We start from the raw sequence: 15769 nt of genomic DNA, 5'->3' as shown, positions 1-15769 counted from the left end.
TGGCTATAGTGCTTTGCCCCACTGTACTTTACGTTGCTTTTAGCGGATTCATTCTGCCGGTCAAATTTGGCGGTGAGCCAGTTCTTTTGGTAGCGACATCCGTAATCTGTAGTGTATGTACGGATTACGATCGCATGTGTGTACGAAGTACTCGTGTAGTTAGTTAGTACTAGTTATGCAGGTTGAAGGCACCAAATGATACAAAGACAAGGGCAGGGGAGGGATCAAGCCACACTGTTGGAATAACTAACCAGCGCCTCATGCTAACGATTTGGCATCTGATGAGCTGGGGATTGGCGCACAGGCCACCCCATCGGAAGGTGGCTTTGCAATTCGACGAAGGAGCCAATTGCCCGCAAACCATCGCAACGTCAGATCACGAAGCTTCCAAGCAGCGAACAGCTCCCCCAGAGCGCCAATTCCACTCCGTCGACGCCGGGATCTCGTCAGAGGAGGAACATACTCTGAAATCTCTGAGAAGTTCCCGATAAAACACTCTCCGGAACCAGAAAACCCCCGGGCTCTCGAGCGATTTCCAATCGAGTCACGAGCAACGACACAACAACCACACACAACCCATCAAGATGGTCAGCAGAGTTCTCTTTTGGGCCGGCTTCGGTACATCCCCCCCCCCCCCCCCGCCCCGGCCCCCCCTTCCCACACACGACACGAGCAGACTAACCACCTGCGTCTCAACGCTCTAATCCAGGCATCGTCGTCCGCTTCTGGCAGCTCGGCATCGAGATGCGTCCCTTCTTCAACAAGGGCTCTCTCTGGGCGTACCCGGTTTTCGGCGGCGTCGGCGCGAGCTTCGGGTACTGGCTGCAGGGCGTGGATGAGCGGCAGACCAAGATGCTCGAGGAGCGGAAGCAGGCCATCCTGGAGAAGCGGGCGCGGAGGGCGGAGCGGGCAGCCAAGGCCGCGGCGGCCGCGCCGAGCGAGGCCGCTGCGTGAATCAATCAAGGATGTGGGTTGTCATGCTGGAGTTTGACGCAGAAGAAACAGATGCCGGGAGAAAGGGGGGAGACGAAACGGGATGCTGCTGGAGGGTTGTAAAAAGAGAGTGTGTGAGAGAGTGAGAGAGAGAGACAGGCCTAACGGACTGCGACCCTGGCCCTTTCGGCAAGGATCGAAAAGCAGCGAGCAAGCTATTCCTCGCGAGCCAGATTCGAATGTACAAAGATTATTTCTTTTTGATTCCTCAGATAGCCCGTCCCGGCGCTCGACGGGCCCCAAAGCCGCAAAAGCAGCGCGGGCCGACAGATATCTGGGCGTCGAGGTCCCCCCGGCCTGGCTTCAACTACACTAGCTAGCTCCTGTGCATTTCTGCCCAACCCTTGACCATGCCCCCTGCACCTTCGCTGTCCCGCTGACCCGGTTCATCTCGAGCAATCAATCAATCAATCAATCAGAGGGTCTTCCTGCTTCCTTAGCAAGGCCAAAATGGCCTGAGCTGGCGAGTTGCCGCCTCCGCTTTCAAACTCGGTGATGACGCCGGTGATGTACTTGTCATGGGTGTTGTCAAACAGCAACCGGAAAGAATCAGCCGTGTTCCTCTCAGGGTCAATCTCATTGTACGTGAGCGAATCAACCGAGACACGGTCGCGGTCGAAATTGATCGTCTCGCAAAGAACGATCACCTTGACGCCGGCGTTCGTGGCGGCCATGGCTACGTCGGCCGTCCCCGACGGCGCATGGAGTGAACCGTTGGCAAAGATAGCCTCTCCTCCCAGGAAGACGTTGGACGCCGCGGCCACCTTGGGCCGTAGGCCGCCCAGGTTTGGGGAGTAGAGTACCGGAATGCCGGCCTGCCGCAGTGTCTTTGCCAGTTCCAGGCCGCCGCGCTGAAAAGGGTCGTCAATCACCGTCACGTCAAACGACTTGCCGTCGCGTTTTGCTTCGAGCAACGTCTTCTCGACGAGCCGATGCCTGCCGTAGGTCAGGATGGTGTCGCCCTCGTTGATCGACTGAGCAGCGTTCCGAGCAATGGCGTATTCGGCCAGCGTGATTCGCTCCTTGATCAAAAAGTCGATCCACTCCAGGAGACCTTCCTTCGCTTCGTCCTCGGCCGTGTCGATATCGAACTTGTTGACTTTGCCCTTCAACAGCCTGATGGCATTGCCCATAGCAAAGCACATTGGCCTGCACTCGGTGAGGTATTCAATCTGGGGGTTGAGGACGTGCGGGACGAAGTGACGAGACAATGAGTTTCCCTTTGGCGTTTCGTACGACTCGATAACCTGGCCGTTGGTGAGAACGCTGGTTCGATGTGTGCGCGTATGCGTGTGTATATATATATGTGTGTGTGTTTGTGTGTGCTCCAAGGGAGTTGGCCACTAACCTTCCTGAACGCCAAAAGAGTTGCCTTGAGGCGGGAGATGCTATCGTTAAGGGCAAATGTGGCCATCTGCTGTCCGACGGCCAGCACGGCGGGGTGCACATCCTTGTGCGCCTGGGATGTCGATATCCGCTTTGCCATTGGCACATGGCTGAAACAGTCGGGGATGGCGCTCCTAACATCCTTCTCTGTCATGGGCGAAGATGGCCGCCGCCCGCTGACTGACGGGCGATGCACCTGCAAATGCCCGCCCTTGCCCTGGGGCTGCTGCCCATCCTGTTTCCCTTTGCTCTTGCCTCCCTTCGCATCTGCGGCGGCGCCTCTGTCTCCGGCAGGTGATGCCGATTGAGCAGCGGCCCTGGCTTCTTTCACCTGCGCACGCCTCGCTGCCTTCTCTGCCTTTGCCTTGGCTTTCAGCTGGGCCGGCGTGAGTTTTTCTGTGTCGGCGGGAGGGGCCGTTGACTTGGCCGATGCTGGCGCGTTCTCAGTTCCATCTCGTGCGGCCGGGGCTGCGCTTCCGCTCGGAGCCCCGTTACTGGGGGGTCCGTTGTTCTCGGCGGGCATAATTTGGGAGGCAGTGCTCGGCGCCAGACTCTCGAGGGTATGGTACTTGGTTCGGTGACTGTCAGGATTGCGTGGTGCGCGGGGCAGAGGGATGCTGCCGGAGCGTCTTCAGGATCGTGTAACCACCTGAGGATTCTCTTTTTTTCTCAAGAACAGATAAGCGCGTAGTGCCTGCTTTCGCGCGAAGGCGGTACCTCGTACTTCGCGACGTCACTAACCTGAAAGCGTGGTGTGATCAAGTGAAATTTGGCCCCTCAAGTTTGGAACTGAGGAATTGAGTCACAGAGCGCAAACATGCCGCGCAGCCTTGCCCCGCGCCCCGCCTCCATGCAGAACGGCTTGCAGACCACCAATCAGAAGGCACCTACCCCTGCTAAGCATTGTTCTCGAAGCAGAGCTCATCTTTGCTGCCTTTTGCGATGACAATTGACGGTGGGAGGCATTATTAGCCTTGGCTAGGAACCGAACGCGGTCTCCGTACTTGTACATACTCCGTAGCCGGGGCAAAATGAGAGCTACATAGTAAGCGTGAGGCATGCTCGGCATGCATGTACAGCAATACTATAGTAACAAACACAAACCGCTGTTCTAACTGCTCTCATTTAGCATCATCACGCACCGATTAGAAGTGAAGGTGAGGATAACCATTTATACAGCTGTGACCGGGTCGCGGACCTGGTCGCCATTATTATACAGAGAAAAAAAAAGGCACAGTACGACGGGTGTGCTCTTTCCATATAACTATGCTTTGGTACTCTCCGGTTTCTTTGCTAGCAGGACCGGCTCTGGCCAAGGTTTCGTAGAACTTGCGTCTGTCGAGACAGCCTCCGGAGATCCCGTCTCTGTTGGCGCACCTGAGCCGCCCCCAGTGGGCGCTTGCACAAGCAAGACGAGCGTCTCTCCCACAGAACCTTCCCTTGGTTTGGTTTCCTTGGCCCCGGGAACCTCCCCAATTGTAGATTCGACCGTCTTTAACAACGCCCCCGCCTCGTCCAACGATGCCCGCCTCTTGTCTCTCTTCTTCGGGTGCATCATGGTAACCCGGACCTGGTACCCCTTACTGAGAAACTTCTTGAGTTGCGTCATCTTGGTGCGCAAATCATGGGGCGCCGTCGCCCAGTTGATTTCCAGCTCTTTGCTCACAACCTTGGGCATCTTCTTCTTGAGCGCGTCTCTCTCGGCCTGCGCCGCCAATTCGGCCTGGCGGTCGACGATGCGGCAGATTGGGTACTCTGGGCCTTTAGACGACGCGTCTGTCCTCGGTGTGGCGAGCAGAACGAGGCTTTGCCGACCCATATCAAGCCTCTTGAGGATGGCACTTGTCCTCTGCGGCTCGGTGAGGCTACCGTTTTCCTGCCGAATCTGGATCCAAGGGAACACAATGTCATAGTCGCGCATTGTGCGGTCATTGTTGGCAGGAGCACCCTCATTCCCAGGGCGGTTTTTGTTATAACGGGCTCGCGCAATCTGGTTGCTGGAGAAGGGCCGCTGCGAGGAGGACGAGAACGATGTTCGCTGGATGGGAACGGCCATGCTGGGCAGCAGCAGGCGCTGCAGCTGCCCTCGAGCCTCTAATGACGCGGCATTGCTGATAAAGACCTTGCGGATTGCAGTCGCCGAGTTGAAAAGACACTGCGAAGTTTTCATGGTTAAATTGGTGAACGGCTTTGGGGAGAGAAAAATTTACAAAAGAATCAAATGGTCGCAAGTTCCTCGAGTCTCAGGAACGAAAGTAGACGTCTGTTCGGACATTTTTCAGCCTATAAGAGCTCTCTCAGTTTTAGTAGCAAGTTTCGAAGCTTGGCAGTTTTGCGGGTCCGGGACGGGATGTTACGGCATACTCCGTCCTCAGTCTCCGTAATCCATATCCGTACCGGAAATACTTTAACATCAGAATCACCATCAACCATCACCATGAACATGAGCGGCTAACCCCACAAAAACTCGGCGCACATGCCCTTTTTAAACCCCCGTTTTCGCCGCCTTCCAAGGCCGACGGCGCTTCGAATTAACCCCAAGTCAACTATTTCCTCACCAAGACCATCTTCAACACCATTATCTTCTTCTTCCTTGCCATCACCGGCACCTTCATCATCATCAACCAACGCAACCTCAAACCCCAACCCTCATTCCCATGGCGGCAGCAGCAAGGGCAAGCCCGGCGGCCAGCCCTCCTGGCTCGGTCATCCCTTTCGCGTCATCCTAGCCACCCTCAAATTCGTCGCCTTTGCGCACCTCCTCTGGGAGTACGTCATCTCGATGGCTCCCGCTTCGGGGCCCTCGATGCTGCCGACGTTCGAGGTACTCGGCGAGTGGCTGCTGGTATCCAAGCTGCACCGGTTTGGCCGGGGCGTAGCGGTCGGCGACGTCGTGGCGTACAACATCCCCATCAACGACGAGGTCGGCGTGAAGCGGGTGCTGGGCCTCCCGGGTGACTACGTGTTGATGGATACGCCTGACGGCGGGGGAGTTGCTGGCGGTGGGGGAGGGGGCCCAAGTATGATTCAGGTTCGGGAGTGACCATGCCCTATGGTTCGCTTAGAGGGAAAAACTAACCCGGGCGTCTAGGTTCCAAAGGGTCATTGCTGGATTGTCGGGGATAATCTGGTGGCTTCACGCGATTCGAGGTATTTTGGTCCCGTGCCGCTGGCACTGATCCGAGGGAAGGTCATCGCCACGGTGAGGCCCTTCTCAGAGTTTAAGTGGATCACCAATCCCTTGAGGAAGGCAAGCAGCCCATCCGACGATTGAAGTTGTGGCAATTCGGCGTCACCAAACCAACCTTACTGCTTGCAGCAAGTCGAAGCTCGGAAATGTAGGTACCTGTCAGAACGGTGGCTATGTTTCAGTTGTGCGTTCTAATTACATCAGTTAGGGCATGCCAACCCATTAAATCAGGGTTGGCCTGCTGGTAATAAATATAGGTATCGTGAAGAACCGCTGGGTACGTTGGTGTGTTGGGTGTTCTGGCGTCGTCATCCGCATCACTCTTCTGCGCCATAGTACAAAAGAAAGTAAAGCCAGCCATGAAGTCGAGGGTTCCAAGCAAGAAAACTCAACAACCCGAATCATCCCCACCGAAGAAGCCCATTCCAATGCTCATCCGCAGTATACACTCCCTCCAGAACCCCCGACCTCCGTTCCTTTATAGACAAGATACTGACGCCGCAACTCCACGCCGGCCCAATGCGCAATGAACCAGACAAAAACATGGAAAGAGAAAACAAAAAGGAGAGAAAGATCACGGACGCAAGGGACAGTAGAAAGCCTGTATCCACAACAAGTACGGGCTATTATCAGCCCTCAATATGGCTCTTTGATGCACCTTGGCCGAGTAGTTCCAGGCACCGCTGAGCCAGATTGACCACCTCGCCCTCATCGTCATCCTCGGCCTCGTTGTCCGACTCCATCTGGCGGTTGGCAATTTGCTTGATCATGTCAACGATGTCATCCGACTTCCCGATTAGACCGATGAGCTTCTTGTCTTCCGATTCGAGCAGTTGCAGCAAGGTCCAGATCGCAATGTGTTGGAAGGTGGCGTCCCCGCTAGCAAGGAATCGGCTGAGGTAGCCGTGGATACCGTCGCTCGGCTCCGTCCAATTCTGGACAAAGATACTGTAGTCGCCCACTGTTCTACTGTCAGCACAGCATAAAACATTCCGGTCCACCAAACCCACCTTTTGACGAAAGATTGCCCAGAGCGGCGGCACTGTTCCCCTGGACCTCGACGCTGGGTGACTTGGTGAGGGGAATCAGAACCTCAAATACGCCCAACCCCAAAAGGTGCGTCTTGAGCTCGTCACTGAGTGCAAGAACTGCGATCGCGGCAGTCATCTCAGACTGGACCGTAACCGGTACCTCCAGGACGAGCTGCTTGCACTTCTGAACGGCTCCAGCCTCAAGAACAAGTGACTTGTTCCGGTCTGAGCTTGCCGCCAGGTTGCGAAGCGTCGAAATGGCGTGGCATTGGATCTCCTCGTTGTCCGTCGACCCCAGTAGATCAACGAGGGGCTTCAGGAAGCCAGCCTCAATGATGGGTGACTCGTTCTGTGGGTGGATCGAGATGTTGCGGATGCATGCGACGGCAGAGAGGATAAGCGGGAGGTAGGAGGAGCGGAGAAGGCGGAGGAGTGGCTTGAGACCGTGGGCATGAACGATTTCCAGCTGGTACTTCTCATCCGACGCAAGGTTTCGAAGCGCCAGGGCGGCCTGGCACTGAACTTTGGGCGACGAGGATTCCGTGAGGTTAACAAGGTACTGAACGAGACGGGGCTCCGTTTCGGCAAGCTTTCGTCTGTTGACGGCATCGACGGCAATGTTGCTCAAGGCAGTGGTGCAGTAGTACTGCACGTCGACATCTGAGGATGACAACAGCTGGACCAGGACCGGAATGGCGCCGGCATTCACCAACTGCTGCCGGTTCTCATCTGTCGAGCATTAGCTAGGAGCTGGCCAGAAGTGAAGTGAATACCCACCAGAATGCGTCATATTGAGAAGAGCGCCGGTCGCATTTCTCTGCACCCGCATATCCTTTGACTTGGCCAGACGGGTCAAGGGGCCCAGGGCGCCAGACCTGGCGATTTTGGCCTTGTTATCCTCGTGGGTTGCCAGGTTGGTAATGCACCCGACAGCATTGCATTGAACCTCGACATTGGGCGACATCATTTGTTTGATCAACGGCTGCAGACCGCCGAGTTGGACGATCAAAACCTTGTTTTCGGCTGGGTTCACGAGTTAGTCCCCGCCGTTCCTGACTGAACTCGGCACTGGAACCTACTATTAACGGCAAGGTTGCCCAAGGCGGCACTGGCTGCCCGTTGCACTTCAATGTCTGGGTTTTCAAGAAGGAAAAGAATGGGACCGAGTGTGTCCCGATCAACAGCCCGAACATCTAAGGAACGCCATGTTAGACAAACCGGTCAGGATATCCAACCACCCGTCGATTCTCGAACACACGCACCTCTCTCGGTGATCTCGGCAAAGGTCAAGCTTGCGCTCCGCTGAAGATCTATGTTATCCGAATAGACGAGGGTGCTCAGTGCCCGCAGAGGTTCGCCCGTGAAGAAATCGGTTTCGGCGCGCTACAGCCATGTTAGTGAGAGTCGGCGCACGGGAGCGCAACGGTTTATGCTAACGTTTTCGAGGTATTGCAGAAGGTCCGCGACGGCCTCCCGCTCGTTCTCGGCGAGCACATTCTCGTAGAGGGCGTCGCGGGATTTGCCTGAACTTGTTAGCATACCCGACAGGTGGGAACGGGGCAGCTACGCAACCGTACCTCCGCAGCACGTGGAGCTGCAGATGCCCATGACCGCTAATAGGAGGAGGTTCCGTGGTTCCAATACCGATGTTGATAACCTGGGCAGCCTCGAGTTGCTGGGTCGACCTTCAGCTGAAGCCTTGGTTCCGAATCGGACAGTCAGCGCTCGGTCGCAGCAGACACACAGCTTCACGGAATGTTTAATCTCAATAAAGTGAACATCAAAGAGCCACCCGCCAACTATGTGTGTCTCGTTCGGGTCCGATCGCGCGTGTTGTTGTGCTGGCGGACACTGACTGTCGGTCGAGTTGCTTCGTTGTTTTGGCGGGTCAGCTGCATCAGAGACCACGGGAAGGGAGGAACTCAACGGGGTGGATCCAGCAGGGGATTGGCGAAGCTGGCTCGCCGCCTTGCTCTCGTCAACTCTGGGGGTTGGATGTGAATGATGTGGGTCTCGCTTAGCCAGTGCACGGGCCTTTCCTGGAAAGATGCCTCATCACGAGCGTTTGTGAACCGCTCGCTCCAAGACTGATCAGTATTGAGACATCTGCAATCCCCGTACTTTGCAGATTCTTGGACAGGGCACCAATCAATGAGCCGTTGTAGATTTGATTATGTAGCTGAGAATTTTTGAAAAATAAGTGTTGTGGCATTCATGTATATTGCCCTATTGTCTACAGAGGTTCATCGTTCTGCGCACTCGTACCACAGTAGACGAAGACCGAGACTGGGGAGAATCATCTCGGTCGCCAGGGTGTTGCATCCGCTGTATGCACAAAGCAACAGCATATTAGAGCATTCTGTGTAAGATAACTACGCCTGTCCAGACTTTTCTAGGTATCTCTGGATTCAGTTGCCTCAGCAGGGCTTGCAAGCCCCCAGAGCCCTCTTCGCACTTAGTGTGTACTGTACGGTGTACCTAGTGCCTTATAACCCGCGGTATATCAGCATTGCATCTGAAAGCAGAAGCAGGTGATCATTGCGGCCTTGCTTCTGTCGCAGTACACTACGTGCCCCTGCTCCCCAGTAGGTTCAGCTCAGCCTGTGAGTCTAAAGTCAACACACAAGATCATGGCTCTCTGAAAGACTCGGAACCTCGAGTTTGCCCTGGTGCAAGTGGGTGGGGCTAGGTGGGATCTCAACGTCCGCGGGGTAGTTGTTTCCTCGAGAACAGGATTCGACACCACTTTACGGAGTAACATCGGGTTTGCTCTGGTAAGCCGATGTATTAACACATCTTTTTATGGACACGGGTTCGGGGGGGCTGTGGTTTGGTTGAAGCACGCATCACAGTGATACGTTGCTGGGGCCATTTATGTTGCTAGAATCTCGCACTCCGGCTCCTTGCGCGTGGCATCCAGAAACTGAGTGGGCTGGGTTGCCAATCGAGCAGCCCAACAATGTTCACTCAGAGATGGGGAACATTAGTTGAAGGTCTTCCCTCGAGTGATCTGCTGCACAGTAATCCGTAGGTAAGAGGAGGAGCGCCACCCGTCAAACCACACAGAAGTACGGACGTAGAGAGATCGACACCGAACGCCCACTTCCACCTGGCATGTACCTTGTGGACTTGGCTTTGGGGCGTTACACCTCCTTTGCTTGTGTTCGACAAGGGCGGCTTCCATGACGGGTTTCTTATCAGGGAAAAGCGGAGAACTCCGGACAGAGCAACCTACCTCCCTCACTTCCATTGCTCATGTTTCTCCCAACAGCAAACCGCTTGCAGAGGCGTCGGCCTGGTGCATAGGGCAAAGACTGCAAAAAGACATCCGATTGTCGCCTCAGGAGGTCTCTTTCAGCGACACAAGCAGCGCGTTTTAGGTTTTTGTCTGTTTCTCCGGTCTTCGGTTTGTCGAGCGGCAACGTGCTTGTCGCTGGATCCAGCCCGAGGCAGCGCCAACGAAACGACTGACCTAACCTTACCTTGACGGAACGCTTCCCCGATGTGTGTTGCACCATCACGATAAAAATGGACGACCCTCGTGCTCCCGCTGAAGAGGCACATCCTGGCTCCCGCAGCGCTAGGGCGCCCACGCCCGCCGGCGGAGAAAATGGTAGCGGGCAGCAGTTGCCCTTGCGCCAAGGTCACGAGCTCCCCTTTGTCGCGCCTTCGTCATACCTCCGCCCGAAGCCTCCCAGTCGCACAATGTCGGAGAAGACGCCGAGCGCGCTGGACAGGGACCAGATGCAGGGTTTGGTGAGCATGCCCATCCCCGAGACAATGACGACCGGCCCGGTGTCCCGCATCGTAGGATTCCCCAGAAAGATAGAGTGCGATGCGGGGCTCTGGGTTCTGGGCTTTGTTTCCGAGCCAACCCGCTGACATGGCAAACAGCGAGGCATTCGCGAGTTCCTCAAGGTCCGGACCAGCTACGACGTGCTTCCGCTGTCTTTTCGTCTCATTGTGCTCGACACCGAGCTCCTGATTAGGAAGAGTCTCAACATTCTGATCCAGAATGGTAAGCCATTCCCATATCACATACCCCGTCGGATCACGGTCTCGAGTAGCACAAGCGCAACAAGCGCTGACTGGATCTCGCGCAGGCATCGTTTCCGCGCCGCTCTGGGATTCGACCAATTCGACCTTTGCGGGCTTGCTTACGAGCACTGACTACATCAATGTGATCCAGTACTACTGCCAATTCCCGGACGAGATCGATCAGGTTGACAAGTTCCGTCTCAGTAGCCTCCGAGGTAGGTATCCGTTGCCGCTCGACATGGGCATGGGCATGAAAGGACTGAGAGGTACCGGGCAGATATCGAACGAGCGATCGGGGTCCTGCCCCTCGAGACGGTGTCGGTCCACCCAATGCGTCCCCTATACGAGGCATGCCGTCGGATGCTTAAGACGAGGGCCAGGAGGATCCCCCTGGTTGATGTCGACGACGAGACGGGCCGCGAAATGGTGGTTAGCGTCATCACGCAGTACCGCATCCTCAAGTTCATCGCCGTCAACAACGAGAAGCACACGATACTGCTGAGGAAGCCAGTGAGGGAAATCGGTCTCGGCACCTATACCAACCTGGCAACAGCGGACATGAACAACTCCGTTCTAGACGTAATCCACCTGATGGTCAAGCACAACATCTCGGCGGTGCCGATCATCGACAGTGAGAACAAGGTCCTGAACGTTTTCGAGGCTGTCGACGTCATTCCTTGTATCAAGGGCGGGGCCTACGACGAATTGACTTCCTCGGTTGGAGAGGCTCTCTCGAAGCGTGCCGATGACTTTCCTGGCATCTACACGTGTAGCGAAGACGACCGTCTCGATGCCATATTCGAGACGATCCGCAAATCCAGGGTTCATCGGTTGATCGTCGTGGATGACGACAACCGGCTCAAAGGCATCATCTCCCTCTCGGACATCCTCAAGCACGTCCTACTCTTCGGGGCGGAAGACGACAATATTCGGGCCGGCTAGCATGGTGCCTTTGCCGGAGGCATCCGTACCCTGCTGAGCATGATCCTGGTGTTCTGGCTTTGCGAGGGTCCGTTTTGCTCCTCAGTATCCTACTTTTTTTTTCCGGCTTGACTCGGGTTTGCATTTGCACGGCGTCGGGACGGGGGATGTGGATAACGAATACCATGGCTGCATGGGTCTCTCTTACCCAAGGTATAGATCTTCTTTGTACTCTCAAGGAAAAGAGGCGACGCGGAATTTCTGCAACACATTGACCAAGTCCGTGAGCACTGGGTTCCTCCCCGATCTGTCAGGCGGGCGACACCGGAAACCACTAGCCGATCGAGTAATTACACCCGAAACAGCTCATCACCAAATTGCCTCTTCTTTCGTAGTTACTCGAGCCGGTGCACGCAGGTTCGCTTCTGTTTTTGTTTCAGCAACAGGAAAGAACCAAGCACACAAACGCAAGGCGGAAGCAGTGGCCAGAGATTCATACATTCTCCTTCCAGCGAGACCAGCGCCGTCCGTTCTGGCACGTCTAGGATCGGTCGCGGATACTACACCTCTGGACCAAGGCAGGTTTTGTCGGATTCGCGTTCCTGCTGGCTGCAGTATATTCGGTCTCGCGTTTTGACTGCTATCTTGTCGTTAAAGGGCAGCTATTCTTGCTGGAGATCGCGATATTCTCGGCGCCAAAAAAATGTACGTCTCGTCGAAAGACTTATTCGGCACACCGTTGACGGACCCGGGCGTATTCTCCCACCTCAACCAACACCCCCGCGATGACGAACAGTCTCGGGTCCGGTTGTCTGTCTCCGGAACGGACGGTCATCTTGCCGTCCCAGCGCGCCAGCGGTGGACGAATGCAGCCAGCGGGACATGGACTTCGTTGAGCGGAGACTCTGGCGAGACTTCGGACGCCGATTACTCTGAGGCCCGCGTCAGATTTGTTGAAGAGTCTAACAGGCTCGCAAAGAAGGTTGGGCTGTACTCCCGCTGTCTGATCTGCGGTGAACTTGGCCGGACTAGGCTGACTGGTGTAGTATGGCGTTCGCAGATCACCTTTACTTCATCGAAATCCATCATTTGTCAGTTCCCTTTGGCTCACGCTCAATCTTGGATCCTCTCTTCATCCTTTTGACATTCGAGCAGTTAAGTCAGTCCCCGCAACGACAACGACGAGGCTGGTTTTCGCGCAACTTCCTGCGCCAGAGTTCGACATCAAGCGATGCCAGCTCAGTGAAGTCAGACCAGAGGACCAAGACCAAGCGAAGCGTCGGCGACCTGGCACTGCAGTTCATGAAGGGGGCCAAAAGGGACAGTCTCAAGAACGAGGATCTGCAGTCCCTCGTCCGCCTCTGCGGCAGCAGCAAGCTGTATTTGCCGTCGGAATACTCTCCAGCTTCTCTTCTGCTTCCTACGTGCTTCCGCGCTACTGTGCAATACCTTGTAGAGCATGGTACGCTAGCATTGCCATCGAGTCCTGGACGGCTTGCTGACACAACGACAGGCGCAAAAACGCGAGGCGTGTTTCGAATACCCGGATCAGCCCGCACAGTCAAAGCTCTCTACGACTACTACTGTGCCGAGGGCGATGCTGGCGAGATTTCCAGCACCACTTGCTGGCCCAATCTGCCGTCCCACATAAAAGCCGGGGTACACGACGTCGCCTCAACCTTCAAACGACTGCTATCCGGCCTTCCCGGGGGCATCTTGGGTTCTCTCTCCCTACTTGATGCGCTGGTTGCTATTCAGGGCCAGCTCAAAGCCGAACCGGATCTCGGGGATACGAGGCAGCGTAAGATTAGGGCGAAGCTGATTGCGCTAGCCATCGGGGCCGTGGAGCCCCGGCTTCGCCGCGACTTGATATGCGCCGTGTTTGGCTTACTTTGCTTAATTGGAAGCGCGGCCGAGAAGGCACCACGAGAGGACGATGACGAAAGACCGCTTTCCTCTTCCGACCTCATGGGATGCGAAGCTCTTGGTATTGTGTTTGGCCCACTCCTAGTCGGTGACCTCCTGGATTCATATAGCCTGGTCGCCACAGGCAGCACCTCGGACCCAAAGCTGCTTTCCGTCACGGTTTATGAAGGGAAAAAGGAATGCCGGAGGCTTGAAGCCTCTGAAGGTGTCCACCAAACCCCTCCGCCTGTGGACCTGATATACATGGCAAACAACGTTACCAAAATGCTCATTACGGACTGGCGGGAAGTTGTCAGGCACATGAGGAGTCTGTGGGTGTCGAGGTCGCGTAAAGATTGTTTTCAACGAAGGGCTAGCCTGCGAGCATCCGATCCAGCGGGCTTTACCTTGAGTGTGCCGCATGTCCACTCCAATGCTTTTTTTAGGCCCATCGAATCACCGCCTATGTTGAGTGCTGCTTCTGAATTTGGTAAGTTTATCTGTTCTTATCCTTTCGGACATAAAGGATTGGGAAGCTAACTCAGTAACAGTGAGTAATACGGATGGGAGCCTACGGGCACCGTTTGTACCATCGCGTCGACGGCTCACAAACATGAGACCATTATCCAGCGGAATCCCGAGTGTCGGAGTATCTATGTTCTCGCCGCCCGCGGAGGAGACGTCTGCGGCCAAGTTCAGACGTCCTGAAAACCTCAACAGTCTCCATACTGAACAAAATCGTTACCTCTCAGCAGATTCTTGTGAAACGTTAGGGGAGAAGCCACTTCAGGCTCTCCAAGGGAGATTGTCAGTTCTAAGCTCCTTTGGCCAGGAATCTTCAGGCTTCAAAGATCGTGCCAGGTTTTCGGTCGATGGGACAGCCAACAACCCTCCGTGCATGCCCCAAACACCACTCCGGAGAAGAGGCGAATCTACTTCCTGTCCCGCAGATGAGACGGAACTCCATCCCCCTCAACTGAAGTCCATAGGCTGGCAACCTGTCGTGTGTCAACCTATGACGGCTTCAGGCGGGACGAAAAATGCATTCAGAACACCAAGGTTAAACAAGGATAACGCGCCGCTTAGTGGTATGCTGGGGGTAGATGTTCCCAGACTTGGGAGATCACAGCTGGCGGCAGGGAAATTGAAACGCATGTCTCTTGCTTCTATACACACCCTAAATCCTGAAAACACTCCACCAGGTTCTGTTAAGACTGATAGGGATGGCATGGAACTGGATGACCCAGCATGGCTGCCGCTACACAAGCTTCATGTCGGACCACGACAATCGAGTCTGGGGGGTGATGCTAGCCGAGGTGATTACACTGAAAAGCAGACGGCTCGAAGAAATATACCTAGAGGACTCGACGGCTATTCTCTAGACCAAGATGCCCCCACGCACCGTTGCGGTGCGGAGCTGGACAAAGCATCCGGCTCCAGGGGTGAGTCTCATCCATTCCAGGTTTTCTCCGGGAACATGATGACAAAAGGACGGTTTTCCGACAGACGACAATCTTGTGATCGTTTAGGAGTCTCAAGAGAGGAACAATCTCTTCGCAAGCGAACAGACATGCGGCAAGACGAAGCTCGGCGAGTTCTCCCCCTCGGCCCTAGACCGGATCCATCGCGGCAGCCTGTCGGTGCTGCTTCTTGTTCAATTCCCACGAGGTCAAGTGGTTGCAGCGTCAAGGCCATGACAGCTATATTTGAGGAGGCCTCCAAGTGCCCGACCTCTGATTCCTTTACGGGACACGTTGTCAGCAACTTCGGTCTCAAGCCCACGACTAATAATGCGTCTCAAGCCATCCCCAGTCCGTCTCCACACAAGACTTCCAGACTGGCAGGGCCGACTCAAAACGATCAGCACATATGGCTTTTGACGACTCATGGACATCGTTCCGGGGGCTCGGAGGAGCATGGGGAAGTTACTAGGCCCAGTATACCCATATCGCCGAGAAGTGCGAAGTCGGTAAATCTCCTGCCAACGGAACGACCCATGGCTCCGAAATCGCCAGACATAAACGGCTTCTTACCCCAAGGATCTACCTCTTGTATCGTCCGGGAAGATGCCAGCCCGGAGGGCGTCAGTTACCACGCCAGTTGCAGGTCAAGAGCCCATAACCCGCCTGCTCTACCCCAACTCGCGATGTCCAACCCGAACAAGTACCCTCAAATCCCCTCAGGAAAGCCAACTTGGAGTTCAACAACCGACGGATTCTCCTGGTCACTACCCCTGAGCAACGGAAACCAGTCTCACCAGGCTCAGAATTAACAACAGCGCCAGCAGCACAACATTGCAGCAGAG

General features: G+C 55.3%; 7 protein-coding genes across 7 annotated transcripts; 4 read left to right on the top strand and 3 right to left on the bottom strand.

Annotated features, from left to right (window-relative positions):
* Positions 1 to 375: 375 nt before the first annotated feature.
* On the top strand, positions 376 to 1304 carry MYCTH_2314601 (uncharacterized protein). Its single transcript, XM_003661547.1, has 2 exons — positions 376 to 618; positions 710 to 1304. The coding sequence occupies exons 1-2, from the start codon at positions 585 to 587 to the stop codon at positions 952 to 954; spliced, it is 279 nt and encodes a 92-aa protein (XP_003661595.1). The 5' UTR covers positions 376 to 584; the 3' UTR covers positions 955 to 1304.
* A 50-nt stretch (positions 1305 to 1354) lies between these two features.
* Positions 1355 to 3178, bottom strand: MYCTH_2301163 (uncharacterized protein). Its single transcript, XM_003661546.1, has 2 exons — positions 2342 to 3178; positions 1355 to 2240 (listed from the first exon to the last, which is right to left on the bottom strand). Exons 1-2 carry the CDS (start codon positions 2900 to 2902, stop codon positions 1401 to 1403), a joined length of 1401 nt encoding a protein of 466 aa, XP_003661594.1. The 5' UTR covers positions 2903 to 3178; the 3' UTR covers positions 1355 to 1400.
* A 319-nt stretch (positions 3179 to 3497) lies between these two features.
* MYCTH_2301162 (uncharacterized protein) lies at positions 3498 to 4712 on the bottom strand. Its single transcript, XM_003661545.1, has one exon. It carries the CDS (start codon positions 4547 to 4549, stop codon positions 3644 to 3646), a length of 906 nt encoding a protein of 301 aa, XP_003661593.1. The 5' UTR covers positions 4550 to 4712; the 3' UTR covers positions 3498 to 3643.
* Positions 4713 to 4719: 7 nt separating this feature from the next.
* On the top strand, positions 4720 to 5700 carry MYCTH_2301160 (uncharacterized protein). The gene is made up of 2 exons (XM_003661544.1): positions 4720 to 5410; positions 5471 to 5700. The coding sequence occupies exons 1-2, from the start codon at positions 4856 to 4858 to the stop codon at positions 5651 to 5653; spliced, it is 738 nt and encodes a 245-aa protein (XP_003661592.1). The 5' UTR covers positions 4720 to 4855; the 3' UTR covers positions 5654 to 5700.
* A 364-nt stretch (positions 5701 to 6064) lies between these two features.
* MYCTH_2301159 (uncharacterized protein) lies at positions 6065 to 8553 on the bottom strand. Its single transcript, XM_003661543.1, has 7 exons — positions 8178 to 8553; positions 8038 to 8123; positions 7863 to 7983; positions 7680 to 7793; positions 7378 to 7623; positions 6580 to 7329; positions 6065 to 6530 (listed from the first exon to the last, which is right to left on the bottom strand). Exons 1-7 carry the CDS (start codon positions 8206 to 8208, stop codon positions 6199 to 6201), a joined length of 1680 nt encoding a protein of 559 aa, XP_003661591.1. The 5' UTR covers positions 8209 to 8553; the 3' UTR covers positions 6065 to 6198.
* Positions 8554 to 9957: 1404 nt separating this feature from the next.
* On the top strand, positions 9958 to 11666 carry MYCTH_2301155 (uncharacterized protein). The gene is made up of 4 exons (XM_003661542.1): positions 9958 to 10356; positions 10495 to 10618; positions 10704 to 10853; positions 10916 to 11666. Exons 1-4 carry the CDS (start codon positions 10129 to 10131, stop codon positions 11578 to 11580), a joined length of 1167 nt encoding a protein of 388 aa, XP_003661590.1. The 5' UTR covers positions 9958 to 10128; the 3' UTR covers positions 11581 to 11666.
* Positions 11667 to 12804: 1138 nt separating this feature from the next.
* On the top strand, positions 12805 to 13812 carry MYCTH_2019888 (uncharacterized protein; the record flags this gene model as incomplete). Its single annotated transcript, XM_003661541.1, has 2 exons — positions 12805 to 13021; positions 13073 to 13812. Coding segments are annotated over 2 exons (957 nt in total), but the record flags the coding sequence as incomplete, so codon positions are not given.
* Positions 13813 to 15769: the final 1957 nt, after the last annotated feature.

Source organism: Thermothelomyces thermophilus, chromosome 2 (genome assembly GCF_000226095.1).
Source record: "Thermothelomyces thermophilus ATCC 42464 chromosome 2, complete sequence".
In the NCBI taxonomy this organism is placed as follows: Eukaryota; Fungi; Ascomycota; class Sordariomycetes; order Sordariales; family Chaetomiaceae; genus Thermothelomyces; species Thermothelomyces thermophilus.
This window is presented reverse-complemented; position numbering and strand designations above follow the sequence as displayed.

Excerpts from the sequence above, each read along its gene's own strand:
- MYCTH_2301163 (XM_003661546.1), bottom strand. The coding sequence starts at position 2,902 with ATGCCCGCCGAGAACAACGGACCCCCCAGTAACGGGGCTCCGAGCGGA. Across the intron at positions 2,241-2,341 it reads CTCTTTTGGCGTTCAGGAAG|GTTATCGAGTCGTACGAAAC; the intron begins GTTAGTGGCCAA and ends ACCAACGGCCAG.
- MYCTH_2301155 (XM_003661542.1), top strand. The coding sequence starts at position 10,129 with ATGGACGACCCTCGTGCTCCCGCTGAAGAGGCACATCCTGGCTCCCGC. Across the intron at positions 10,357-10,494 it reads GGGACCAGATGCAGGGTTTG|CGAGGCATTCGCGAGTTCCT; the intron begins GTGAGCATGCCC and ends CATGGCAAACAG. Across the intron at positions 10,619-10,703 it reads CAACATTCTGATCCAGAATG|GCATCGTTTCCGCGCCGCTC; the intron begins GTAAGCCATTCC and ends GATCTCGCGCAG.
- MYCTH_2314601 (XM_003661547.1), top strand. The coding sequence starts at position 585 with ATGGTCAGCAGAGTTCTCTTTTGGGCCGGCTTCG. Across the intron at positions 619-709 it reads TCTCTTTTGGGCCGGCTTCG|GCATCGTCGTCCGCTTCTGG; the intron begins GTACATCCCCCC and ends GCTCTAATCCAG.
- MYCTH_2301160 (XM_003661544.1), top strand. The coding sequence starts at position 4,856 with ATGCCCTTTTTAAACCCCCGTTTTCGCCGCCTTCCAAGGCCGACGGCG. Across the intron at positions 5,411-5,470 it reads GGGGCCCAAGTATGATTCAG|GTTCCAAAGGGTCATTGCTG; the intron begins GTTCGGGAGTGA and ends CCGGGCGTCTAG.
- MYCTH_2301162 (XM_003661545.1), bottom strand. The coding sequence starts at position 4,549 with ATGAAAACTTCGCAGTGTCTTTTCAACTCGGCGACTGCAATCCGCAAG.
- MYCTH_2301159 (XM_003661543.1), bottom strand. The coding sequence starts at position 8,208 with ATGGGCATCTGCAGCTCCACGTGCTGCGGAG. Across the intron at positions 8,124-8,177 it reads CAGCTCCACGTGCTGCGGAG|GCAAATCCCGCGACGCCCTC; the intron begins GTACGGTTGCGT and ends TAACAAGTTCAG. Across the intron at positions 7,984-8,037 it reads TTCTGCAATACCTCGAAAAC|CGCGCCGAAACCGATTTCTT; the intron begins GTTAGCATAAAC and ends ACATGGCTGTAG.